Below are 26,756 nucleotides of genomic sequence, written 5' to 3' on the forward strand. Positions count from 1 at the left end.
GCAGGCTCCCCGCTGAGCAGGGAGCCCGACGCGGGGCTCGATCCCAGGACCCTGGGATCATGACCTGAGCCAAAGGCAGACGCTTAACGACTGAGCCACCCAGGCGCCCCGCAACTATGTATTTCTTAAAGCCTTCTTGCTTCAGAGGTTTATGTGTCTGTCTGGTCCATCTGAGGTTACACACCATGGTTACGATCCGTATCCAAGACATACCACATGGGTTGAAGGTCACTTTAGCTTTCTTGCAGTTTTTATTTTTAATTTTTTAAAGGATTTTATTTGTGTGAGAGAGAGAGAGAGAGTGCGACCAGGGGCAGAGGGAGAGGAAGAAGCAGGCTCCCTGCTGAGCAGGGAGACCAACGTGGGGCTCGATGCCAAGATCCTGAGATCATGACCTGAGCGAAAGGCAGACACTTAACGACTGAGTCATCCAGGCGCCCCTTCCTGGCAGTTTTTAAAGAGAGTCAGAAAAGGTGGATGCCCATGACGCTGAACACAACGGGGAGGGCTACATGTGCAGCATAAGGCTTTACGTGTGTAAGATCCACACTGACAAGTCTAGAATGCTGATAAACAGCACCACGTCAGAGGCCCCCTAGGGGCTCAAAACTGCTGATCGATGACAGTAAAGCCTGTGCTAACCTCTAAGGTGGGAGTTCAAGCTCTGGGGGTTTCATCCAAGTGAGGACTGCTGGGCCAAAACACTTTTTTTTTTTTTTAAAGGTTTATATGAGAGAGCGAGCACGCGAGCACACAAGCAGGTGCAAGTGTGGGAGAGAGGGACAGAGCGCATCTCAAGCAGAGCCCTGGCTGAGTGCGGAGCCCAACAAGCGGCTCAACCCCACGACCCTGAGATCACGACCGGAGCCAAAACCAAGAGTCAGCCGCTCAAGCGCCAGAGCCACCTGGCGCCTCCCAAGTCCTTCAATCTTATTATCAAAAGGCTCTCGGAAGCGTTCCGCTGCACTTCTCTTGTTGCGCTTGCTGACATCACAGGCAGCCGGCTTGTGACTACTGTGAAGTCAGGATGGGCGAGCTCCGCCCGGCCATTCCCGGGCTGCAGCCCGATGCCCAGGCTGCAACAGTGAGGAGAGGGCTTTCTTACCATCCGGAATGTGCAGAATCAGCCAGTCCTGTTTTGCACAGAAATGAATAACATGGCAAAGACTGAGGGTTTTGCCTGTCCCCGTCTCCCCATCCAAAGCACCTATGGTTAAAGAAAACATCACCAAAGGGACCCCTGGCCTATCAGCAAATGGCCCTGTCCCCCCTCCTCTTTCCCCTCAGTGGTCAGGACGGCTCCGGCAGGCAGCAAAGGATACAGAGAACATACCGCACGGCTGGGTGAGCAAAGTTGGTGTTTTTCAGGTAACGCAGAAGCTCTAGGGCTGGCTTCCTCACCATCAGGCAAGCTTCGTTGAATGTCCTCACCTGACAAAATAAGGAAGGAAGGCGGGGTGGGGCGTGGGGCACTGAGCCTAATACGGCGACCAGAGCGCCCAACTGCGCGCTGAGAGGCTGGGCTAGTACTGAACTGGGAAATCTATCCACAGAATTCAGCTAGAACACCAAGTAACACAATAGGCACCTTCTGATGATTTCTGTTAATGAAGCCGAGATATATCACATCAGTAAACTGAAATCTACAAATAAGCGACAGCCATCTTGTCACATAGCTAATAATCCATTTAGGATTACCATCTTAAAAGAATGTAAAATGTTTAACTGAGTATCTGATACATAGTAAATACTGAATAAATGTTAATTCTTTTAAATCTATTTTTAGCTCATTCTTCTAGGTATCTGGACTTTTCTCTAGAAACACATATATGGCAGCTCAGGAGCAGGTGTGACTGGGGGGCCCACAGCCCGGGGGCCACACAGGACGCCAGAGAACTGACACACAAGGTTCAATCCCTTTTTGTCACCAGGAATACTTTGATGGAAAAATCTGGGAAGCACTGATATGTGTGACAGTAATTTGCAGATAAAGGATTTAATGATGTCTTTTAATAAGAACAAATACTTAACAAGTACTATTCACAAGTAGATAAGGATTAAAATAGTGTTGGTATTTTCTTTTTTAACGATTTATTTGACAGAGTGCACAAGCACAAAGGGGGGGTGGGGGGGAACCCATGCGGACTCCCTGCTGAGCACAGAGCCCGAACTGGGGCTCGATCCCACGACCCTGAGATCATGACCTGAGCCGAAACCAAGAGTTTCAGTCTCAACTGACTGAGCCAGCCAGGCGCCCCGATGGTGTTGGAATTTTTACAGAAATCCTAACCGCACAACTGGATTGGAGGACTTGACAGGCAAGTTCAAACTTAATGGAAAGTGAAACCTTCGAAAACATGATACAGATATTAAAACCGAAATGCCATATTAGGCAATATGACAGTGCTAAAATACACAAACAATGGGGAGGGAGTTGGCCTTCATGTAAATGGAAAGAATGTATGAGTAATACCCTCCAAAGCCCTGGTGGCCAGGCCAGTCTGAAAGCAACTGGAGATGGTTACAGTGCAGCAGCTAGAAGCTGCGCTGCAGACGCCAGTGGTCTAAGCACCATTACAAGTGACTTCTTCTGGTTGCATCCTATTTCCAAATTTAAGTACCCCCCACCCCAGTTTAACAGTTTTGATGACAAGGCTATCCATGTCTAGAATTAGCTCCCTTGCTGGTGTCTCATCTAATCTCTTGAAATAAAGGACATGGAAGGGGTGCGATCCTCTGGCTCTGAAGCTAAAAACCACCTGCACGGCCCAGCCTGCTACTTCAGCGAGAAGGAACCATCTTTGAGGCCGACAGGAATCCAGCGGGAGTGAGTCAAGAGAACCAATTATGCCAACAACCATGCTTGCAGTTGATCCTGAATTCTTTCAACGGCTATAAAGCGACCCAAGATTAGAGGTTTGGGTTGAAGTTATAGCCACAAAACTACATTTTCTGAAAATCCATGAGAATGAAGAACAATAATGCATCTAAATCCAAATATCACTTCTATTTGGCTCAGGAATAGATCATGATTTTGTTTTTTCTACAGCATGCTAATTGTTTTCATGGTATTTTACTAAGGCAAATATTAAATTCATTATAAATAATTATTTGAATGCCAAAGTTTCTAGAAATCTGTCAGGTAGGTAACAAGGAAAACAGCAGGATACTATTTATCTAAGAATATTTTGCCTGCCTTCAATGGTGAGCCACAAATACACACTGACTTAAAGTAATTACAGGAACAGCACTATTTACAAAAGATAATCAACAGCCAAATTTGTCTGTTTTAGATTCAAATTTCATGTTATAGCTTCGTACTCATTTAATCCCACCCTCTGCCCGCAACAGCGCATGTCCCGAGCTCCCTGGGACCCCGCCCGGTCTGGAGCACCTGCATGCCGAAGCGAGGAGGCAGGCCGTGGGGGAAGACCGTCCCGAGGTCCTGCAGGGGGATGCGGTAGTGCCGGCCCTCGTGCTGCTCCCCGTGCCTGGCCTGGGAAACAAAGACACCGACAGCTACAAGAGGGCCACAAAGGGACAGGCACTTTACAAAAGTGGAAAGGGCCTGCGAGACCGTATTAAGGACTGACTGGAATCTCTCAGGGCTGGAAAAGATGTCTTTCATTTCTTATCTTAGACAAAAAATGCTGGTGGTTGTCCTCAAATCCACAGTGTGTCTATAAAGCGGCTGTTGGCTCCACGACGAAGCCAGTTGCTCGGCAACGTAAACCTGCATGTGGAGGTAACAGAGACAATTCCTGCCATCTGGATTCTTCTGCGCTGTGTATGGAGATGCTCCGGTCATGTGACAAGATCATCTGCACACCACTGTTTCCATAGAAACCCCAGAGGAACTGGCCAAAAACGGACTAGGATTTCAAGGAAAGCTGAAAGACACTTCAGTGACTTCTCTCATTCAATTTAGTTTATGCTTCTGAAAGTAGGTGAGTGCCAGAGACATCACGACCCCCCCCCCCCCAACTCCCTCCGGAGCTGGTGTCCTGGGCACTGAGTTCCGGCCTCCCTTCGGCGTGCACAGTGCAGGTGAAGGCAGGGCAGGTGCAAGAAGGGAGAGGGAGGTGACTGGCTCCCTTCACGTTTATGCCCAGACCACACGACTACTGTCACGGAGGAGAGGCCACCACCATGCTGGGGAAGGAGCAAATGCAACACTGGATGCTACCAGAACCCTGGCTTCTGCTGACAAACCTCACTTTCAATGCTGTTCTCACCAAATCAGGTTTGTTCCCCTCCACACACTAGGAAACCCACCTAGAAAGGTGGGAAATAGCACCAGACTGGCCAACGGGAGAACTGGGTTCTCTAGCTGCCCAGCCACGCGATCCTGGGCAAGTTGATTTCTTTAAGGGCTGGTTGACAACAGCTGGCTAGCCATTTTTGTAAATAAGCTTTTATTTGTCTTATATATTTACTTATTTTACTTATAATTATTTATGTAGTAATTACTGTTTTGTGAAGCCCCACCCACTTGTTTATGGTAGAGCTAAGTAGCTGTGACAGAGACCATTTTGGCTCCTAAACCTAAAATACTGACTATCTGGTCTGTAAGGAGAAAAGTCTGCCAACCCACCCTACAGTAAGATCAATAACTACCACACGTAACTTCTAAGGAATTGACCCGCTTTGTGCCCAACGAAGTCCTGGGCACGAGTGGCCTTCAGTGGCAGGGGTTAAATCCGGTGTGGACTGGCCTGTCTGAGGTTTTTGTTCCCACAGCCTCGGACAGGGAGGAGGCTGATGTGGACTCCAGAACGCTGTCTTGGGTGCAATGTCTGACTACAGGCAGATCTGCTTCACTTCTCTGGGTTTCAGTTTTCCTGATATGTAAAATGACAGCAACACAAATTATAAGACCTACAAAAATATCTACATACATACTAGCAACTCACCGGGTCAGCCTCACTGGTGCAGGAAGTGGCTCTGGGGCTCTCATCTGGAACCTGGTTATCCAGGTGAGCAGCAAGGCTTTGGGGGGCCTGGGGCTCCCCATGCCAAAAACGTCCAGGGTCCAACTATAAAAGAAATCATTTTCATGTTTTGGAATTAGCAGGCTTTTTTTTTTTTTTAAAGATTTATTTAGGGATGCCTGGGTGGCTCAGCTGGTTGAGCATCTGCCTTTGGCTCAGGTCATGATCTTAGGGTCCTGGGGTCAAGCCCTGCATGGGGTTCCCTGCTCGGTGGGGATTCTGTTTCTCCCCCTCTCTCTGTCCCTCCTCCCTGCTTGTGCTCTCTCTCAAATAAATAAAATGTTTTAAAAAAATAAAGATTTATTTATTTATTTGACAGAGAGCATGATGAGCAGAGGGGAAGGGCAGAAGCAGGTTCCCCGCTGAGCAGGCAGCCTGATGTGGAACTTGATTCCAGGACCCTGGGATCACGACCTGAGCCGAAGGCAGACGCTTAACAACTGAGCCACCCAGGCGCCCCTGCAATTAGCAGGCTTTTTATGCCTGCTACAAAACTGAGGTTTTAAGCCCCATCTACAACAGGGAAACTGTCACTAATACACAGTTTAGTGTTATGTCCAAGGAACCCTTATTTTTACAATTCTCTACGTCCAATCACATTGTCCATCCTCTGAATCTGCTGCAGCCTGCCTGGCTCTGGCCGAGCTCTGTCCCACGCGGAAGCAAAGCCATCTGCTAGAGAAGGTTCAGGGGCCAGGCACGGCCACCGGTAGCCTGGAGCGGGCCGCGTCCTCCTGCACTCCGGCCCACGGCCGTGGACAGCAGCCAGACGGCCATCACAGCCACCTCTGTCCTCAGGGGGCCCGTGCAGATATTTGACAGAAATCATGACATGCCCGCAACCCTTTTCTTGCTGGCTGTGCCCTGGAATAAGACTCTGATTAAGGACGGCGAATGAGGAAGCCTCCGGCTAAGTGAGAGAAACTGCTCGACTGGCAGCTCACTAAGCTGCACACCGGAACCCGGAACTGAGTGGTCGGGGTGTAGGATTTCAGGAGACAAGGCTGAGAAAACGCTACCTGGAGAACCGCCCCCCCCAAAACTGAGCTGAAGGATAGAGGCCTCATGAAGAAAGGAGAAGATGGCAGCACTGTATGGCTGGGAAACAGAGTCTACAAAGAACTAGAAAGGCAGGTGAAGTCAGCACCATGGCCTTGATTCTCATGCCGAGTCTCTGAGACCTACCTTGACGGTAGCTGGGAATCAGCCATGCTTTTTCTTTTTATATTATTTATCTATTTGAAGTCATCCTTACAACCCAATGTGGGTCTATAACCCACGACCCCGAGATCAAGAGTCGCACACTCTCCCGAATGAGCCAGCCTGGTGCCCTTCAGCCACGCTTTCTGATTAGCTGGGCTTAAACATTCTATTAGGGCGGACAAATCTTTTGGACTAGGAAAGATGAAGAGTCCATGAGAGCCCGGGGTCTGGGGCGTCAGCGCAGGAGTCTGAACGCAATGCCCCAGAGCTGCTCTGTTTGCTCCATTCTACCAGAGACAAAGCATCAGGTCTTTACAAAAAAAAGCAGCAGATAAAAAATTAAAGATATTCAAGGGCCACAAGGTGGTGGTATTTCTACACAAATCCTGTTTTTTTTGTTTTGTTTTGTTTTTAGTTAAATGCTTTTTGCAGCAAATTAAGACCTAGCAAAATGGATTCCTTACTTCTTACAATGTTATATACGGCACCACCCAGAGAGTCTCGTGTTTCCGGGGAAAACAACCATGTGTACCATCGGCCCTGCACAGCTCCGGAATGAAGACTGGGCAGTTCGCGAAAGAACAGCAGTCATGACCCCATCAAGGTTACTTTAAATCAATCTACAAAAAGCACAAAATTCTTCCCACTGACTCCTCGCTGCAGTTTGGACTCAGTTCGTTCCCGTCTGCCATTAAGAACAGATTTTAGCCTTTTAATGGAAATAGTTGAGGCCCCAGTCTATCCCTCTGTTGATCCTTGCTTTTTCATTTTATTTCTTAACCATGGGTTATTTTACCTTACAAGTTTTATCATGAACCCCTGGGAAAAAGAGGGAGCGTCCTACGGGAGGAAGGGGTCTTCCTCTAGGCAGTCTAATCCGTCCCAAAAGGGTGAGATGAACGTGACGAGTACTGCCGGGGCTCTCGCCTTTCGGGACCGAGTCTGGGGGTGCTCCCTGCAGGCCCTGTGAGCCCAGGGTACCCGCGGCTGTGACAGCACGGACTCTGCTACTGGCTTCTGACGTCCTGGACAACAAGGACCACAAAAGGGTACAAAGCACAGCGCTCAGGGCCACAGGCTTTGCAGTGAGACAGCCTGGGCTCCACAAACCTCATAGAATGTTCCTGCAGGCAATTTACTTAGCCTTGCTAATCCTCAGTTTCTGTACCTGTGAAACAAAGGTATTTCCTACCTGCTGGGCTGGACATGAAGATTTAAAGAGATAAAGCACTTCGCGATGTGCCTGGCACCTAATAAAGCCCAACAAATCATAACCATTAATGTGAAATGAGTCATCTTAGAATCTGGAGTACCTGTCCCATGGAAGGTACTGAGAAAATAGCTGCTCAATGAATGAAGTAAAGCAACACAAGGTCCTTTTTATACATGATTTTACTATTTTATTCAACTATCAAATGCTAAAAGTCTAAAGAAGCCACTTCTTTTTCTTTTAAATAGTTCATTAAGGGAGGATAACCATTAATCCAATTAGATAATAATAAAGGTTAATAAAGATAACTGCAATCAAGCTTATTTAGCTATTTCTTTTTTATTTTTTAAAGATTTTATTTTATTTTTTAAAAGATTTTATTTATTTATTTGACAGAGAGAGACACAGCGAGACAGGGAACACAAGCAGGGGGAGTGGGAGAGGGAGAAGCAGGCTCTCTGCTGAGCAAGGAGTCTGACACAGGGCTCGATCCCAGGACCCTGGGATCATGACCTGAGCCGAAGGCAGACGCTAACGACTGAGCCACCCAGGTGCCCCTTTATTTATTTATTTGAGAGAAAGAGAGCCTGAGAGGGGGGAGGGTCAGAGGGACAAGTAGAAGCAGACTCCCCGCTGAGCAGGGAGCCCGATGTGGGGCTCGATCCTGCGACTCCAGGATCATGACCTGAGCTGAAGGCAGTCACTTAACCAACTGAGCCACCCAGACGTCCCTAGCTATTTCTTTTTTAAATGTTAATTTCCAATGAGGGTACATCCCCAAGCCCCATTATTGTACTGAGGGCTGTCACTCACAGAGGGATGGAGCTGTGGTGTCCTCTCAAGTAAAATGAAATTAAAAGCACTTGGCAGCAGAGGTTCTCCAGAGCACACTATTCTGGATACAGTGAATCATCTAGAAACAAGAATTCTACCTAAAGACAGTCTGCACAAAGCTGTGAGGTCAGCCAGGACTCACCTGCTGGGCCCCGGAGACAAGCCTTGTCATCCTTTTCAGCATCGTGGCTATGATCTCAAGCCAAGTGAAGAGGCAAGCCGCAACCAGGCAATGGATTGGCACGATGGACTCCTATCTAGAGTACAAACAGAAAGCCTATAAATTGACCGAAACAAAAAACAAAAGAGCAGAAAACCCAAGTAAGACATTTCATAGGACAGGAAACAAATGGCTAGTAAACCCATGAAAAGATTTTCATCCTCATTACACGTCAGGGAACTGGTGAGACACCATTCAGCCTCGGTGTTGGAAAAAATGAGAAAGACAACAGGAAATGTGCCGGAGGCCATGCAGCATGGGGGGGGGCACGGCGGGGGGGGACCTGTCCGGGGGACAGAGGGGGGGCCATGATTGGGGGGCACTGTCGGGAGGGCACTGTCCGGGGGGTGGGGGTACAATCACCTTGGAAAACACATCTGGCATTATCTTGCAAAGTTGAAAATGTACAGGTCTATGACCCATGTATTCTACTCCTTGGTATTGATTCCAGAAAAACACATGTGCGCTGGGAAAAATATGTATAACACTGTTGACTGTAGAGTATGACTAATCAAAAACTGTAAAAAGCCCAAGTACCCACTGACAGAGGAGTGGGTAAACAGATACGGTCATACAATGAAACACCACACGGCAAATAAAAGAATTGACTGCAGTTACATGCAGGACATTGATGAATCTCGATGACTAATACTGTGTGAGAACTATTGTATACAACATAATTTGTGTAAAATCCAGAAGTGTAAAACCTAATTCATTCACTGGGGGATAGACATACGTGTAATAAAACCGAAAGAGAAAAGCAGAAGGATAGCACGTGGAGAGTGGGGCTTCCTCTCGGGAGGAGGTGGGCCAGGGCACGCAGCGAGGCTGGGAATGCGCTATTTTTAACGCTGGGTAATGGGTACAGGAGTTTTAGTTTACTAATTTTATATTATGTGTGTTGTACATATTCATTTGTATGTTGAAAATATTTCATAAAAAACACCTTAATTTCGGGGCGCCTGGGTGGCTCAGACGGTCAAGCGTCTGCCTTCGGCTCAGGTCATGACCCCGGGGTCCTGGGATCGAGCCCCCACGTCGGCCTCCCTGCTCCGCGGAGAGCCTCCTTCTCCCTCTGCCTCTGCCTCTCCCCCTGCTCATGCGCTCTCTCCCCCTATCTCCGTGTCTCAAATAAATAAATAAAATCTAAAAAAAAAAAATTAAAAAAAAAACCAACCCTAATCTCTTGAGAGCTAAAAGATGTTTAAAATACTTGAGTACAACTCTCAGTACTCAGTGGCGGTAACACGCCTAATCTAATCTCCAGGTAATTACTGCTTCATTGTGGCCCATCGTTCTCAGCTCTCCTCCACCCCAGGTCTTTGGCCGGCAGCAGCGCTTACTCGGCTGTTACTGAGCACACGCGGCGCCGGGCCCTGTGAGTAAGTGGGTGAACAAGGCTGCGACGGCCTCTGACCCAGGGCTCTTACCAGTGGTCAAGAGAAGACACAAAGTGCTTTGAATTCCACCTCCGTCTAGTTTCCAAGTCTACTCCTCAATGAAGATGCCAATGCATTCCTTAATTCAGGCATTCAAGGCATGTGCTTCCACGGAACACGCAGCGGTCACCCAGCCTGACCTGCCCCGTCCCCCCTGTGGCATTCCAGGGCTGCTGTGCTGTGTGGGAGGACCCCCGGCCACCAGCAGCAGTCCCCAGCATGAGGTGGGGGGAGGGCTAACTGGGCATAAAATGCACCACTGCTCTATGGCTGAGAAATTTGAGAAATGCTGAGCAGCTATTTATTTCTTGAAGACAATACATGTTAGCATAAAGTCTTTGAAAAAACTAAAGTTACTTCATTTTAACCCAAATTCTCTTGGTCTTTGAATCCTTGGAACTCCACTGTTGCAAAATACTCTCTCTTTCTCCTGGATGCTAGTGGAGTTAAGGAGGTGGCTGTGAGCACAGGCCCAGGCCCGGGGATCAAGTCTTAATAGCCCACAGGCAGGGGGCGGTCCCCTGTGTTCCCTGCACGCTATCTGCTCTCCTTAACTCTGCCCTGCACCTTCTCCACTGCTGTCCCACTCAGCCCGCCAGCACCACCGGCCGCCAGCCAGGACCGCAGAGCTGAAGGGCAGGCAGGGGACTGCTGTCCTCGGCAAGGCCTGCTCGCCCGCTGCTCGCCTGCGGCTCTCGGAGCAGCTGTCTGGGCACCTGGACTTCCGGAGAGTTCCCAACAGCCCTAGAACGGGGAAGAGTGGGTCACTGGGCCTGAACTATTTACACACACGGCATGGCTTAGGCTGAACACCTGCTTTCCCTTCTCAGAGTCGGGCATTTCAGTACCCGCCAGGCCAATGATGACTACCTGACCAGTGCCCAACCCCAGGCCCTTAGACTCCCTGGAAACTGAGTTTCACGGGCCGGCACCATTTCACGCGTGTTGTCACAATTTGCTGCTGACGTCATTGTGTCCTGTGGGATTCTGGTGGGAAAGGACTCTTGAAGCCTGTACCTGCTTTCCTCCACTCTGCCCGATGTGCCTTGCCCTTTGCTGACCAGGCACCGTCCCCTCTCCCTGTAATAAGTCACAGCCGTAAGTATGACTGTGTGCTCATTTCCAAGTCCTCCCAGGCCATCAGATGGTGGGAGTGGTCTTGGCAACTGATGACACAAACACCCGGTGTCCAACACCACCCAACATCCATCGCCGCCTGGTACCCAATACCACCTGACACTGACCATCACCTGGCGCCCAAAACCACCCAATGCCCATCTCCAACCAGTTCAGTTTTCTTCATCTCGGCTCTTCTCAGTCCTCCCCTACTTAAACCACCTCAGCTCCCTGCCCCCAGCACTGTCCTCCCCCAACCCCGACAGCTAACTGCCAACGGCAATTCTAACCCTCCACATCAGCTCATCTCCAACCCCGAGCCCTCCACTCAGCCCCAACTTTCTCTACTCCAAAACTACTCATGACCTGATGGGACTCCAACAATTTCTGGCCCGCCCAGCCCTGCTTCCCTAGTCTTCCCAGTGCATTCCAATACAGACAGCTGTGGGCTGTATCTTTTGAAGAGGGGGGATGGCTCCTGGAGAGAAAAAAGCAGATGACAGGGTCCTGAGGTCAATTCTTCCCATAGGTGTGCCTGTGGTCATTGGGGCCATTATTCTGGCCATGTTTTAGATATTATGGGAAATGCTGGTCAGGAAAATGTGATCAGCTCTCTATCCCAGGACACTACCATCTTGTATCCAGATTAAAACAATTAGTCTGCCAGCTTCCAGCCATGAATTTCTCCATCCATTCTTTCCACTAAAGTCTTGCTTAAAATCCTTCAATATTTCCCCGTGGCTTTTTAAAGGTAAAGGCTACACACACACACAAATAACAGAAGTTACTTTAGGGGCGCTTGGGTGGCATAGCTGGCTGAGCGTCTGACTCTGAGTTCTGGCTCAGGTCATGATCTCATGGTGGTGAGATCAAGCCCCATGTCTGCTTTAGAGTCTCTTCCTGTCCCTCTGCCCCTCCTGCTTATGAACATGCTTGCATGCTCTCTATCAAATAAATCAATAAATATTTAAAAAATGGAAATTACTTTAAAAACAAGGGAGTTAGGTGGGGAATCTTAAAAGTTTGATCTCAAATCAAACAACCTGGACTAAACCATGTTTTCCTTGTCCTTTAAAATACCCGTTTGCAGAATAAATCTTGACAGGCCACATGTAAGCAGAAGAGAGGAATATTTGCTGATTCCACTTTTTAGGGCATATACAAATCAGGGCAGTGCAAGATAAAGGCTCACAGCCACCAGTACTAATTTCTCCTTTCAGGTTTTCCACGTCCTTTGCAGGAGCACAGATTAGACTGGCTTATTACTGGAAGGTAGGTTTGGGGACAGAGTTCCTGTGAGAACATCCTGATGGCACAAGATGAAAAGAATTATGGGGACGGACGGTGGTGACAGCTGCCCAATAATGTGGGTGTGACCTCATGGAACCGCACACTTAAAAATTATGGTAAATTTCACGTTCTGCATATTTTACCACAACAGAACAAATGACTGATGGTAAAATCAAAGATAAATCAAAGGTAGATTGTCCACTTCTCTTCCAAGACAGAAGAGTCTTCTCTCCGATCCCATGCTTTGTTTTAAATGGGTATAAAACAAACAAATCCCAGAGACGAGTCATTTCCTTAGTCTTTAAGCCATCTGAAGATTTGCCAGGGGCACCTGGAAGGGATACTTGCTCACCACTGTATTTGAAGTTTGGCCACTACTCTGATGAAAGGGTCCTCTTTCTAAAATAAAAGTCTTCTCACATAGGAAGCGCAAATGCATACTGAGACGGAAATCAGAAAAGGCCCGTACCAAATCTAGAAAGGTATCCCAAAGACTATATGCTAAGACTAAGACTTCAGGGATCACAAAAATCAGTTTGTTTTTCGAATTTAACTTGTACTGGAGGTCACTGTAGAGCCACTTGCAGTTGAAAGAAAAACTCCGCGCCCTTTCCCCAGGGCATCCCCGGTGGTCACAGGACGCACTGCGACCGCACGCCCAGACGCAGACGTCCACAGAGCTCATGTGCAGGACATTTCCATCACCTCAAGCATCTCAAGGATCCCTCATGTTGTCCTTTCCGAGTCGCCCCCACTTCCCTCCCCCTCCTTAACCCCTGACAACCACTCATCTGTTCTCCATTGCTGTGATTTTGTCATTTCAAGGATGTTACATGAATGAAATCGCATGGTATGTTGTCCATCATCAAGGGCCTGAACATGTCCAGTCAGGGGGAACTCAAACACAGGCCACATGGTTTTCAGACAGCTTTTCTGGAAAATTCTTTCACAATCTGAGCTGAAATGTCTCCCTGCAGCTTCCATTCACTGTCCCAGTCCTCTTGGGTTTTATAAGCCATTTTCCACGTGATGAACTGAAGGTAGTTATGTGCTCAGTTTTTTCCTTTCCTGGCTAAATGCCTACAGTTTTTTAAAGCAATCATTACACAATACAAGTCCCTTCCCCACATAACTTATCAGTACTCTTTAGGTATGACCTATCGTTTTTAGATTTTCTATTTTAAGAGTGACTATTTTTTTAAAAAGATTTTATTTATTTATTTGACAGAGTGAGAGAGAGCACAAGCAGGGGGAGGAGCAGAGGGGGAGGGAGAAGCAGACCCCCCTGCTGAGCAGGGAGCCCGATGCGGGACTCGATCCCAGGACCTGACCCGAAGGGAGACGCTTAACCAACTGAGCCACCCAGGCACACCAAAAGTGACTTTTTAAACGTTCTATCACATCATTGTTTCATTGAGAATGCAGTTCATTAAAATCATCAGTTCTCTTTTTTCTTTTTTATAAGATTTTATTTATTTATTTGACAGACAGAGACACACAGCAAGAGAGGGAACACAAGCAGGGGGAGTGGGAGAGGGAGAAGATGCAAGGCTCTTGACCTGAGCTGAAGGCAGACTCTTAACTGAGCCACCCAGGTGCCCCATCAGTTCTCTTAAAAAAAAAAAAATAGTTATCAAAATCCCAGCAACATTTTTTATGACAATTGTCAAGCTGATCTCAAAATTCATATGGAAACTCCACAGACCTATAAAAGCATAAATAACCTTAAAAAAAGGAACAAAGTTAGAGGGTTCCGTTTCCTGATTTCAAAACTTACTACAAAGCTACAGTAATTAAGACAGTATGCTATTAGCATATGTCTATAGATTACATGCGTCTGACCCACATCCATGAGTCACTGGGGTAGAGCTGAGAGTTCAGAAAGAATTCCTTATGTCACAATCAGTTGATTTTCAACACAGGTGTCAAGACAATTCAGTGGGGGAAAGAAGAAAGTTTTCAACAAATGGTGCTGGGACAACTGAATATCCACAGGTAAAATAATTAAATTGAAGTGGGTATTTACTCAAAGAATACTAATTCAAATTCAAACACTAATTCAAAACACTAATTCAAAAAGATACATGACCCCCTATGTTTACTGCTGCATTACTTACAATGGCTAAGATAAGGAAACAATCCACATGTCCAGTGATAGATGGGGGTGTGTGTGCGCGTGTGTGTAATGGACTATTAGTCATAAAAAAGGATGAGATCTTGTCATCTGCAACCATATGGATGGACCTAGAGTGTATTATGCTAACTGAACATGTCAGAGAAACACAAATATCATGATTTCGCTTATATGTGAAATCTTAAAAACAAAACAAATGAATAAACAAACAAATAAGCAGAAATGAACCCATAGAAAACAAACTGATGATTGCTGGAGAGGGGGTCAAGGGATGAGCGAAATAGGTAAAGGGGAGCGGGAGATATAGGCTCCCAGTTATGGAATAAATAAGTCACAGGACTAAAACATACAGCATAGAGGGACGTACTCAATGACAGGTTGTATGGTGACAGATGGTAGCTACACTTGTGGTGAGCACAGAATAACGTATAAACTTGTTGGGGTTGGCTCAGACAGTTAAGCGTCCAACTAATGATTTCAGCTCAGGCATGATCTCAGGGTCGTGGGATGGAACCCGTTGTCAGGTTCCACACTCAGCATGGAGTCTGCTAGAGAGAGATTCTCTCTCCCTCTCTCCCCGCCTCTCCCCCTGCTCGTGCTCCCTCTCCCTGAAATAAATCTTAAAAACAAACAAAAAAACCTTGTTGAATCATTATAATGTACACCTGAAACTAAAGTAACTATGTCAACTATACTTCAAAAAAAAAAAAATTCAATAAGGACAAAACTAAAAATCAAAGCCTGGTTCTCCCTAAGTATTTTATCTTTTGGAGAATGATAGTACTATTTGTTTCCTGCATGAGCCAGCAATCAAATAGTCACTTTTGAAACCCTCATTTTCCTTTGCCTCAAAAAAAAATTAAATTGGACCCCTACCTCACATCATACACAAAAAGTAACTCAAAGAGATCATAGATCTAAATGGAAGTGCTAAAACAGTAAGACTCTTAAAAGAGAACGTAATATATAAAGAATTCTTTACAACTCAACAATAAAAAGACAACCAACTCAAAACAGGCAAAGGATTTAAACAGCCATTTCTCCAAATAAGATATACAATGGCCGATAAGCACTTGAAAAGATGTTCAATGCCACAAGTCACTAGGAAAATGCAAATCAAAAACATAATGTGATATACTTCATGCTCCCAAGTATAGCTGAAGTCAAAAGAACAGACAATAACAAGTGTTGGGGGATGTAGAAAAACTGGAATCTTCATACACTGCTGGGGGGGACTGTAAATTGGTACAGCTACTTTGGAAAACAGTTTGGTAGTTCCTCAAAAGATTAAACACATAGTTTCCAAATGACCCAGGAATTCTACTATACACCCAGTTATATATCCAAGAAAATGAAAACATACGTGCACACAAAAACTGTTCACAAATGCTCACAGCAGCAATATTCCTAAGAGCCAAAACGTGGAAACAATCTAAATGTCCATCACCGATGAATGGATAAACCGAGTTGGTGTAGCCATACAGTGGAATACTATCCAGCACTAAAAATACATGAAGTTCTGATAAATGCTACAACATGGGTGAATCTTTACATGAAGAAAAAGGCTATCAGAAAAGATTACCTGTAATATAATTCTAATTATTTGAAATGTCCACCAAAGGTAAATCTATTGAGACAGTAAATTAGATTAGTGGTTGCCAGGGACTGGGAGAGGGGAGAATGGAGAGTGACCACTGATGGGTTTCTCTTTGGGGTGACCAGGATGTTCTAACATTAGGTAGCGACAGTGATTACATGGCTCTGTGAATGTACTAAAAACCCACTGAACTGTATACTTTAAAGATACTGATTTCATGGTTTGTGAATCTTAATAAAGCCATTATTAAAAAATGTTGCTATGTATGGGGCGCCTGGGTGGCTCAGTCGTTAAGCGTCTGCCTTGGGCTCAGGTCATGATCCCAGGGTCCTGGGATCGAGCCCCACATCGGGCTCCCTGCTCTGCGGGGAGCCTGCTTCTCCCTCTCCCACTTCCCCTGCTTGTGTTCCCTCTCTTGCTGTGTGTCTCTCTCTCAAATAATTAAAATCTTTTAAAAAAAATGTTGCTATGTAGCCATTATAAAACAACAGCAATAGCAGAAACCGCCATGATTAGTTTAGTCCTGGTTACTATATGTCCGGCAATGTGCTGTAGATATTACATGCTTTGTGTCATTTTATCATCACAGCATCATTTTTAAGCATTGTACCAGCTGTCGCTGTGTAACAGACCACCCCAAAACTCAGTGGCTTCAAACAATATCTTGTTATGATTGCTCACAAGTCCGTAGCTCCAGGCTTGTTAATTCTTTGTTCTGGATCAGGTCTGGCTATCTCTGGTGGGCTTCCGCATGCATCTAGGGTTGGCTGGCTAGGCAAGGTTGGCCTTAGCTGGGGTGACTGACTCTGCTCCACATTGTCTCTCATCCTGTGGCAGTGTGACCTGACTTGTCATAGCAGTGGCAAAGGTCCCGGAGAGCTAAAACACTAAAGACCTCTTCAAACCTGGCTCAGAGCCAGCAGTCGGTCACATTCTAAGGCAGCCCATTACAGTTTCGGGGCAGGGGGAGGGAAGCAGACTTGACCTCTCTATTTAAGGAGCTAGAAAAATCACAATTTTTCTGACACATGGAAACCACTGTACTGTTAAAAAATGGAGACTCTTGCATGCAAACATGGTTGTTGGACTTAAGAGCCTCCATCCTTATCACTATACCATGTTCTTCCTAGGTGGCCTCGGTCATTTATCTGTGCAGCTATTTGTTGATTTTGATCTTAGCAAAGTAATTATTAAAATCCATTTTATTAATATTGAACCTTTTTTCAGTTTGTAGATGTCTTCTATGTAATAAAAATTTTTGTAACTACACAGTTTTTAACATTTAGTTATAAAGTTAACCAATGAGAACTAGAAGTTGTTTCAATAAAATTCTAAACCAGAAATTACGGAACATTTCCTCACACCATACACAAAAAATAAACTCAAAATGGATTAAAGACGTAAATGTGAGAACTGAAACCATAAAAATCCTAGAAGAGAGCACAGGCAGTAATTTCTCTGACATTGGACATAGCAACATTTTTCTAGATTTGTCTCCTGAGGCAAGAAAAACAAAAGCAAAAATAAATTGTTGGGACTACATCAAAACAAATAGCTTCTGCACAGCAAAGGAAACAATCAACGAAACTAAAAGACAACCTACTAAGTGGGAGAAGATATTTGCAAATAATATATCCTATAAAGGGTCAGGATCTAAAATATATAAAGAACTTCTACAACTCAACACCAAACCAAACCATACAAAACAAAAAAACCCAATCAATTAAAAATAGGCAGAAGACATGAACAGACATTTCTCCAGAGAAGACCTCCAGATGGCCAACAGATCCACAAAAACATGCTGAGCATCACTCGGCATCAGGGAAATGCAAATCAAAACCACAATGACGTACGACCTCACACTGCCAGAATGGCTAAAACCAAAAACACAAGAAACAGCAAGTGCCGGCAAGGACGTGGAGAAAAAGGAACCCTCGAGCATGGCTGTTGGGAATGCAAACTAGCACAGCCACTACGGAAAACAGCTCCTCAAAAAATTAAAAATAGAATTATCATATGATCCAGTAATTCCACTATTAGATATTTACCCAAAGAATATGAAAACACTTATTCGAAAAGATACATGCACCCCTATGTTTATTGCATTACTTACAGCAGCCATATTATGGAAGCAGCGCAGGTGTCCCTTGAAAGATGAATAAAAATGTAGGAGTGTGTGCACACACACAGGAATATTACTCAGCCATCAAAAAGATGAAATGTTGCCATTTGCAATGACATGGATAGATCTAGAGAGTATGATGCTAAGTGAAATAAGTCAATCAAAGACAAAGACCATATGATCTCACTCATATGTGGAATTTAAGAAACAGAACAAACGAACAAAGGAAAAAGAGACTCTTAACTCTAGAGAACACACTGCAGGTCACTAAGGTAGGGGGGAGGAGTGCACACGGGGAAACAGATGAAGGGGACTAGGGGTCCACTTACCATGACGAGCACTGAGGAACGTATGGAAGTTTGGAATCACTATACTATACATCCGACACTGTATGCTAACTCTGCTAGAGTTAAACAAAAATTATGAAACCAAGTTGCAGTTTCTTCACCGTTTCAGCAACAAATGAAATTCAGCTCACACATTAGAAATACTGAGCCACACAGATAAATAGTTGCAAGTGGTAACCATTTGTAGTAGTTTCTATTTTAAAAAAACTTTAGACCAGCGCAACTGCAAAGGCGCATTGTCAGTGAGCAACAGTTTGTGGAAAGGGATCTGTTTTCCGAGCAGGTCTCAAAGGTGGACTTCAGACATTCAGTCAACCCTGTTGTAAGCAGACAAGCCATCATCCAGGCTTGGCTGGGCCATTTCCAGAGCACAGGCGGAGCAGAGTCCGCATCACCCTGAAGGGCCCTGCGATGTTCGGAATGGTCAACGAGCATGGGCTTCACCTAGAGTCTCAGCGGCGCTGGCCCCTAACGAGAGAGGCAGGCTGTTCTCTGCAGCTTGGAAGCCAGACACTGAGCCCTGCTCTCCAGCCATGAGCATCCCAGATGCATCCTCTCCCGGTAGAAGGCGGTCTCGTCCACGTGGGAAGTTGGTTGGTCGCGTAGCCACCTTCAGGAATTTCTGAGCTCCATCCTCTGGGGACCCTGCTGCTTCACCGGCCGCTTCTGTGTTACAGAGACGGTTTCTTTGCCAACACCCCCACAAACCAGCCCCTGCCGGCTCCACGCTGCGTTCCCGCAGCTCCGACCCCGGCTCGGCCTTCCCAGAATCAGGAGGAGCGTTGGGGCGTTGCTCTGGACTAGACTTCAGCAGGAGGGGCTGTGCTGGCTGCTCGGACGCTCGGTCCGCACCGCTCCGACCTTGTCCACGCCAGCAGCAGGCCAGCTCGCTTTCTCCTCGGCCTGTGTGTTCACTGGAATCGCACTTTTAATTTCCTCCAACGACTTTTCCTGTGCGCTCACAGCTCGGCGGACCGTTGGCGCGAGAGGCCCAGGCTTTCGGGCTGTCAGCTCTGGACACGCCTTCCTCGCTAAGCTTCACCCCTGCTCGCCTCTCACTCCCAGCCCCGCATGTGCAACTCTTCCCTTCACCCGACGCTTCGAGGCCGTCATAGGGTTATTAACCGGCCTCATGTCCACACCGCCGTGGCTCAGGGACGAGGGAGGCCTGCGGGGAGGGAGAGAGACGGGGGAGCGGCCGTCGGCGGAGCCGTGGTCACACACACATTGGTTAAATCGGCCGTCTTATCTGGGTGCAGCCTGCGGCGCCCCCAAACAATGACACTAGCGCCTCAACGATCACTTGGCACAGATTATCATAAACATCGAATAATGGTTTTTTCGACACTGTGAGAATCACCAGTCTGTGACAGAGATAGGAAGTGAGCACCTGCTGCCGGACCACAGGCGCCGACGCGGGGTTGCCCCAAACCTCCCGTTTGTAAAAACCCAACAGCAGCGAAGCGCCCACGGCCAAGCACAGTAAAATGAGGTCCGCCTGTGATTAATCAAAATGCGTGATGCCCAGACTATATCTCAGACCAATTAAATCACAGTCTCTCATAGGGAGACTTATGATATTGGCAATTTTTTAAAGTTCCCCAGCTGATTCCAACATGCAGCTATGAGTGAGAACTCCTGCACCAATGTCAATGGTAAAGGGAATTTCAACCTACTTAACACAGAGTCTTTGGGTATGGTTATTCAAACAGTTAAACAGTCAGGAGGTATTTCCCCCAAAAGGCCATAATGAGACTGTCAAATGCCTTACTTTACTGAACACACAATATACGTAATCTCATTGTTTTGACTTTTACCATTCTAGGAATTCAGACAAAAAGGTTGTATTACTCTGCCATGACTTTTTCTCTACTGAAGAAAGATTGATGTCCTGGTGATCAGCAATTCTTTTTAAGATTTTATTTATTTATGTGAGAGACAGAGATAGAGAGAACACGAGTGGGGAGAAGAGGGAGAAGCAGCTCCCCACTGAGCAAGGAGCCTGATAACGGGGCTCGATCCCAGGACCCTGGGATCACGACCCGAGCCTAAGGCAAACGCTTAACTGGCTGGGCCACCCAGGCGCCCCGGCAATTCTTTATCTAAACCAGTGGTTCTCAACTGGGGCAATTTGCCCCCTGGGGACATTTAGTAATGTCTGGATGCATTTTTGGTTGTCACAACTTGGGGGAGTAGTGCTGGCGACTAGTGTGTGGAGGCCAGGGATTTTGCTGACCATCCTGTCAGGCACAGAAAAGTCTCCCACAACAAATTACCCAGCCTCCAATGTCAATAGTGAGCGCTGAGGTTGAGAAAGATTGTTCTAAATCCTGAGTCCTAAGGAAAAATTTGGTTCATGGAGACTAATCTCACTGCTTTCATAATTTTAGTTAGAAAAAACAGGATTTGTTATGCTGCTTTCTGTAATCCTCATTATATCTACTTCCCCAGGTTTGGGCTCTCGAAGTAAAGGCATTTCTTTGAAACACACTGATTATGACGAACTTGAATAAGTGCAAAGCTCTGCAAGCTCTGGGTTGTACTACTGCTACTCTCCTCCTCAACAAACTGAACCCGTGAAACATTGGAGGCTTCTGAAGCCTTCACAGAAGGCATGTTACATGAACGTGCATGCCCAGCCTTACCACCCTACAACTTTAGAGCTCAGGTTGTTGAGGTTGTTGAGCTCAACCCAATGGTGCATTAGATTAGTGTTGTGAAGTGGAGATGCGTGAAGACTTAAAAGAAAAAGATATACAAAAACAATCTGATCTATGGTGGTGCTCATGTTGCCGGTAACTTTTTTTCTTTGATTTTGATTTGTAATGTTATTAACAATAATTAGCAATATTAATAATATTGTTTATGTAATAATAACTGTCCAAACTTCAGTAAGGTGTCCATGTCAAAGATTTTTTTTTTTTATGGGACCTAAGCAAAACCATTTTTACAGTGACATAACAGAAGAGATTGCTATGTATATTAGATTATTCAACTACAACACTGTTTCTAATCTTAAAATGGAAAGAACCGAAATATCTGTCACCAGCGGATAAACAGCATATCCATACAATGCAACATCATGCAGCTGTTTAGAAACAAAACAACCCTAGGAGCTCTCTGCATACTAATGAAGAAAAATCTCCAATATGTATTAAGTAGGGGATTAAAAGCACAGAACAATGTATACAGTTAGCTATCACTTATGTAGAAGGGGGAAAATATATATACAATTTGTAAAAAGGTCCATATTTTGAAGGATATACAAAAATTGTTAATACTGGTTGCTTTCAGGGAGAAGGCATGGGTTCCCATGGGGGCAGGAAAAGGGAGGGTGGTATCTTTTGTACTTTTGGAATCTAAACCCCTTTGCTATATTACCTAGGCAAAGAGTAAATTTTACAAAATTAACAAACCCTTACTGAAATCCTTTAAAGCTAACACATAATTTTCTGCATGAATTATACTTCTGTGGATAGAAAACCTTGCTGCATCAAACTGTTAGAGATTGAAGAGAATTAAAAGTAGTGGGTCCTTACCCCAACACCACATCTAAATCTACCTCAAGACTGTTTGATAAGCCCTCTGCATTCTCAGATGAGTACGTTTCACATAACATTTTCTACAGGAAAAAACAACACTGTTTTAAGCTCGTAGAAGTCTTTTTTTCCTTCTCTCTGCGCCCAAGCTTCCTAGTTGTAAAACAAGGGCACTCTAGTGCGTTTTCCAGACATTTCCCTCCCCTGGCAATTGAACTTTTACCGAGCGAAGAGCAATGACAGCACTAAGAGAAAAGAGAAAAAAGGACTGTGCTGGTCAAGGCAGAAGTAAGGAGCATCCGCACTGATGTTTCCTTTCTTCCAGGGACTCAGGCACGTTGGAAAATAATGCAGGGCTCCAACGACAGCAATAGCTAACGTAGTACTAACACTTTCTGTAAGTCAGGGACTGCTCTAAGTGCTCTATGTGAATTAGCTCATTTTACTTTTACAACAACCCTATGATGTAGGTAGTATCTCCAATTTACAGACAGGGAAAACAGAGTGGCAAGTATGGCAGAATGGTTAAAACCATGGACTGTATAATCTAAGTGTTGAAATTTGAAACCTGGCTCTCCTACTTCATAGCTGCGTGACCTTGAGCAAGTTACTTAAACTTTGTGTGGCTGTTTCCTCATTTCTAAATGGAGGTAACTGTAGTATTTAAGTCTACAATGTGTTACTACCACTAAGGTTCTACCTAACTTTTCACACCTAGGCTTTGCACCCATGCAGTCTGGAGTGTCCACTGATAACTTTACTAATAAGCAATCCATCACCTGAAGAAATAGTTTAAAATCTTGGTCCCCCCACCTCCAAAATTTCAGAGTTCTTCCCTTCTTAAAAGAAAATTATTTAGACTATTAATGCTTACATAGCATTTAGCCACAACTTGTCAGATGTAAAGTCAATCATGATGATATTCTAGTTGACTTTTATCTTTAAAAATTTTTAACATTTGAAACCTTATTTTGAAGTTTGTAGTGAAAAGGTTTTCCTGCTTATCTATCCTGCATTTAGACAACACCCCAGCAAGGAAGCACCATGAAATAAATGTTTAATTGCTTCTATTCTAGTAGCCAAGTCTGAAGACAGCTTAGTTAGCTAAGACTGCTGCTGTACAGTAGGACCAGAGAACCCAGCTGTCCATTTACAGCTTGGGGACTGATGCCAGAAGCAGAGCAGCAGGGAAATACTGGAAATCTAGGCAGCTTGGTTGAGTGCAGATCACTTTACTTGGGGCAAACTTTCGGTTGAACCATACCCTCATTTTACGGATCAAAGCACAGAGGTGCCTGGGTGGCACAGTCGGTTAAGCGTCGACTCTTCATTTCGGCTCAGGTCATGATCTCAGGGTCCTGGGATCAAGCCCCGTGTCTGGCTCCATGCTCAGCGCGGAGTCTGCTTGTCCCTCTCCCTCTGCTCATTCCCCTCCACCCTTCCGCCTGCTCGTGCTCTCTCAAATAAATCTAAAAAACAAAACAAACTCTTCTTTAATTTTTATTTTAAAAAAATTTTTAAAAAGATTTTATTTATTTATTTGAGAGAGAGACAGAGAGAAAAGGGAACACAAGCAAAGGGAGTGTGAGAGGGGAAGCAGGCTTCCCGCTGAGCAGGGAGCCCGATGCGGGCGGGGTTCGATCCCAGGATCCTGGGATCATGACCTGAGCGGAAGGCAGCCGCTTTAACGACTGAGCCACCCAGGCGCCCCGAACAAAACAAATTCTTGAATTAAAGCACAAAACCACAATCCAAGGCAGGTATTCTGGAGCTTAATCATGACTTGGCTCCCCTTTCTGCATTAGTTTCTAGCTGCTGTGACAAATTACCACAAACTTCGTAGCATAAAACAACACAAGTTTGTCACCTCAGAGTTCTGTGGTTTAGAAGTCCAAAATCAAAGGGTATATGTCCAGTTGTGTTCTGCTGGATGCTCCGGTAGAGAACCTGGTTTTTTGACTTTTGCAGTTTTTAGAGGCTGCTCTTTCATCTCCAGCGCCTGCAACAGCTGGCCAAGCCCTTGTCCTGCGGCAGCACTCAGACATTGACTGTTCTGCTCCCTCTTCCATCTTTTCACAACTCTTGGACTTACAGTGGGCCTACCACATAATCCAGGATAATCTCCCTATTTTAAGGTTAGCTGATTAGCAAACCTAATTCCATCTGCGTCCTTAATTCCCTCTTGCCATGTAACATATGCACAGGACCCAGGGACTGGGCCATGGGCATCTTTGGGGGACCATTATTCTGCCTTCCATACCTTCCTTGGTTCAAGTAACTCAGGTTTCATTCATTCAATAAGGTCATCTTACTGAGTACTTAATATAGTTTAGTAGACACTGGAGCTTATACAAAAGAACAGGGTACTATCTTGTCTATACTTAGGTGACAATTCATGAAAGCAAGATGAAGGCAGAAACCATAAGTAAGCACCCTTCTTTGTATACGGGTGCAGTGGAATCCATTGTCTTTTCTTCGTAGCATATATACTTATGTTGGTGATGAACAAATTTTTACTACGAAAACAATGTGGTATCGTGAAAAAGATTTTCAGGACAGGCACAGTTAAAGATTTTATTTGAGAGAGAGCACAAGCATGAGTGGGGGAGGGGCAGAGGGACAAGCAGACTCCCTCCTGAGCAGGGCTCAATCCCAGGACCCTGAGATCATGACCTGAGCAGAAGTCAGACGCTTAACGGACTGAGCCACCCAGGCACCCCAGGCAAAGTGAAATCTCAAGATAAAGTTACTGGACTTCTCTGAGCCTCAGGCTGATGATATACCTCAAAGCGTTATTAAAGCAGGAACACACGCTCTACCGATATGGCATTCCACAAATGTTTCTCTTTCCCTTCTCGGATTTTAAGTATCTAACATTCTTTTAACATTTCCACTACTTACGTCGCACCAGAGTTATAAAAGAATACACGAGAAGTGTTAGACCTAGTGCCTGCCATCAAATTAAAAACGTTGGTAGGGTAACACATTTGCATGTACGACACAATGAAAGAAAGATCAAAGTAAACCTAGACAGGCTCCATAAAAGAGCTGAGACTTAATACATGGTTAGGACAAGCAAACATATAGTGAGGTCATTAAAGCTGACTTCCTCTTTACCTTAAAAAATACAAAGCAAACAAACAAAACCTGATCCATACATTGAAATGTGGAAAAGGGGGTATGTCTACTTGAACTTTAGAGCTTGAATAGGGTTTTGAGCTCAATCTAGCAGAGTGATTTTCAAACTGTTTCCTGGATCCCTACAAGTCCACAGAAGTGAAGGAAAGGGAACCCAAGGAGATCCCTCCGGGAATGTATCCTGGCTTACCCTTTGGATGAAACTAAAAACTGGATTAGGCAGACTTCGGGTTCCGACAGTTCATAGTTCTCCTGAACTCCCTCATCAAGAAAAAGTAGGTGTTGGGGCCAAACGTTGAGAAAGCAGCATCAGCAGCTGCAGAAATCTGCCAGGTCTCGGTTCGCACGGCTTTGTGAACCGTTCGGAGAGCCGGACACACACGACCAACTGCACCCACAAACCTGACCTGCACCAGGTCCGTGAACGGGAACGCGCTCTGCTTGGCGTGTAGTATCTCACCAACACTGAAGGCCGATTTGGACTCAACTAATTTTTACGTCCACTTTTTCGGGTTTTTTTGTTTGTTTGTTTGTTTTTTCGGTAAATAACGAAGAAAACCAACTTTCTGAAGGACACGCAAGAACGGGAAGACCGGGCCCAGCACTGAACTAGAAATACGTGGTTTCTCTACCCTCTGCCTTCCAGCCGCCTGGTGAGGGTGAGGATGTATCACCCAGCCAAGCGCAAGGCGTCAAGGTGCTCACACGCATCGCGCGGGACGCAGCGGCGGGAAACCCCAGCAGTCCAGGCTGCGCTCTACAACACAAAGGAAGAAAGGCGACCAGCGCGCGGGTTCCCCGGCGGGTCCAAGTCCGCCCCACGGAGCCCCGAAGGAAGCCCCCAGGACGGCCGCCGGGCCCGCGGCCCCACCCCCTACCTCGCGGGGGCTCGGATCCTGCACCCTTCCCTCGGGGGCGCGGCCCCGGCGCCGCTCCTGCCCCGGCGACCGGCGCGGCGGGGCTTCCAGGGCCGCGAGCAGCACGCAGCGCCGACGGCCGGCCGCTCTCCGCGCTTCCCGCAGAAGACAGGCGAGCTCGGGCCGTTCGGCAGGAAGCTGCTCACCGCGCAGCCGCCGCGGCCTCCAAACGCCGGCCAGCGGAGGGGAGCCAGGCCGCCCTCGAGGCGCCCACCGCGGCCCCGCGGCGGAGCGCGGAAGGCAGCCTCGGCGGCGCGGCGCGGCGGCCGGGGAGGTGAGTCGGCCCGGGCCTCTGCCCGCCCCGCGCGTGGCTCCAGCCCTCGCGACGGCCCCGCCGCGGCGCCGGCCGTCCCCCCTCCCGCTCCTGCGGCCGCGGGGATGGAACGGTCCGGCGGGGGGGATTGTGGGAGGCGCACGCGCGAGGGGCGGAGGGCATGTGGGGGGGCGGCGGCGGCGGCGGCGGCGGCGGCGGCGGCGGCGGCCGTGGCGGCGGTTGGTGGCCGTGGGGGCGGGGAGGGGGGGAGGAAAGAAGAGGCGGCGGCGGAGGAGGAGGCGGAGGCCGGGGCTCGCGCCGCCGAAGGTACGCGTGAGGGCCCGCGCCGCCCGTCCTGACAGGGGCCGAGGGGGGGCGGGGGGCCGCGCGAGCGAGCGCCGACGGG

The 26,756-nt window shown here is 46.7% G+C and overlaps 2 protein-coding genes across 6 annotated transcripts in view; one reads left to right on the top strand and one right to left on the bottom strand.

Annotated features, from left to right (window-relative positions):
• The window catches only part of DAP3 (death associated protein 3), a 32,943-nt gene extending 6,725 nt beyond the window's left edge, over positions 1-26,218 (bottom strand). Inside the window, exons 1-6 of one of the 2 annotated variants that reach the window (XM_073888543.1) lie at positions 26,052-26,218; positions 8,381-8,488; positions 4,914-5,036; positions 3,395-3,496; positions 1,323-1,431; positions 1,106-1,198 (exon numbers count right to left, since the gene is read on the bottom strand). In XM_073888543.1, coding sequence (XP_073744644.1) covers positions 1,106-1,198; positions 1,323-1,431; positions 3,395-3,496; positions 4,914-5,036; positions 8,381-8,422 — 469 coding nt within the window. In that variant the 5' untranslated portion in view covers positions 8,423-8,488; positions 26,052-26,218. The remainder of the gene's footprint in view (positions 1-1,105; positions 1,199-1,322; positions 1,432-3,394; positions 3,497-4,913; positions 5,037-8,380; positions 8,489-26,051) is intronic. The other variant, XM_073888544.1, reaches the window with a different exon arrangement.
• A 388-nt stretch (positions 26,219-26,606) lies between these two features.
• Positions 26,607-26,756, top strand: part of ASH1L (ASH1 like histone lysine methyltransferase) — a 196,858-nt gene continuing 196,708 nt past the window's right edge. For all 4 annotated transcript variants that reach the window (XM_073888529.1, XM_025858965.2, XM_073888532.1 and 1 more), the window contains exon 1: positions 26,607-26,677. The gene's annotated coding sequence lies outside the window, so the exon portion shown is untranslated. The remainder of the gene's footprint in view (positions 26,678-26,756) is intronic.

This window comes from Callorhinus ursinus, unplaced genomic scaffold, assembly GCF_003265705.2.
Source record: "Callorhinus ursinus isolate GAN/ISIS: 27379988/994484 unplaced genomic scaffold, GSC_fseal_2.0 scaffold92, whole genome shotgun sequence".
Taxonomy (NCBI): domain Eukaryota; kingdom Metazoa; phylum Chordata; class Mammalia; order Carnivora; family Otariidae; genus Callorhinus; species Callorhinus ursinus.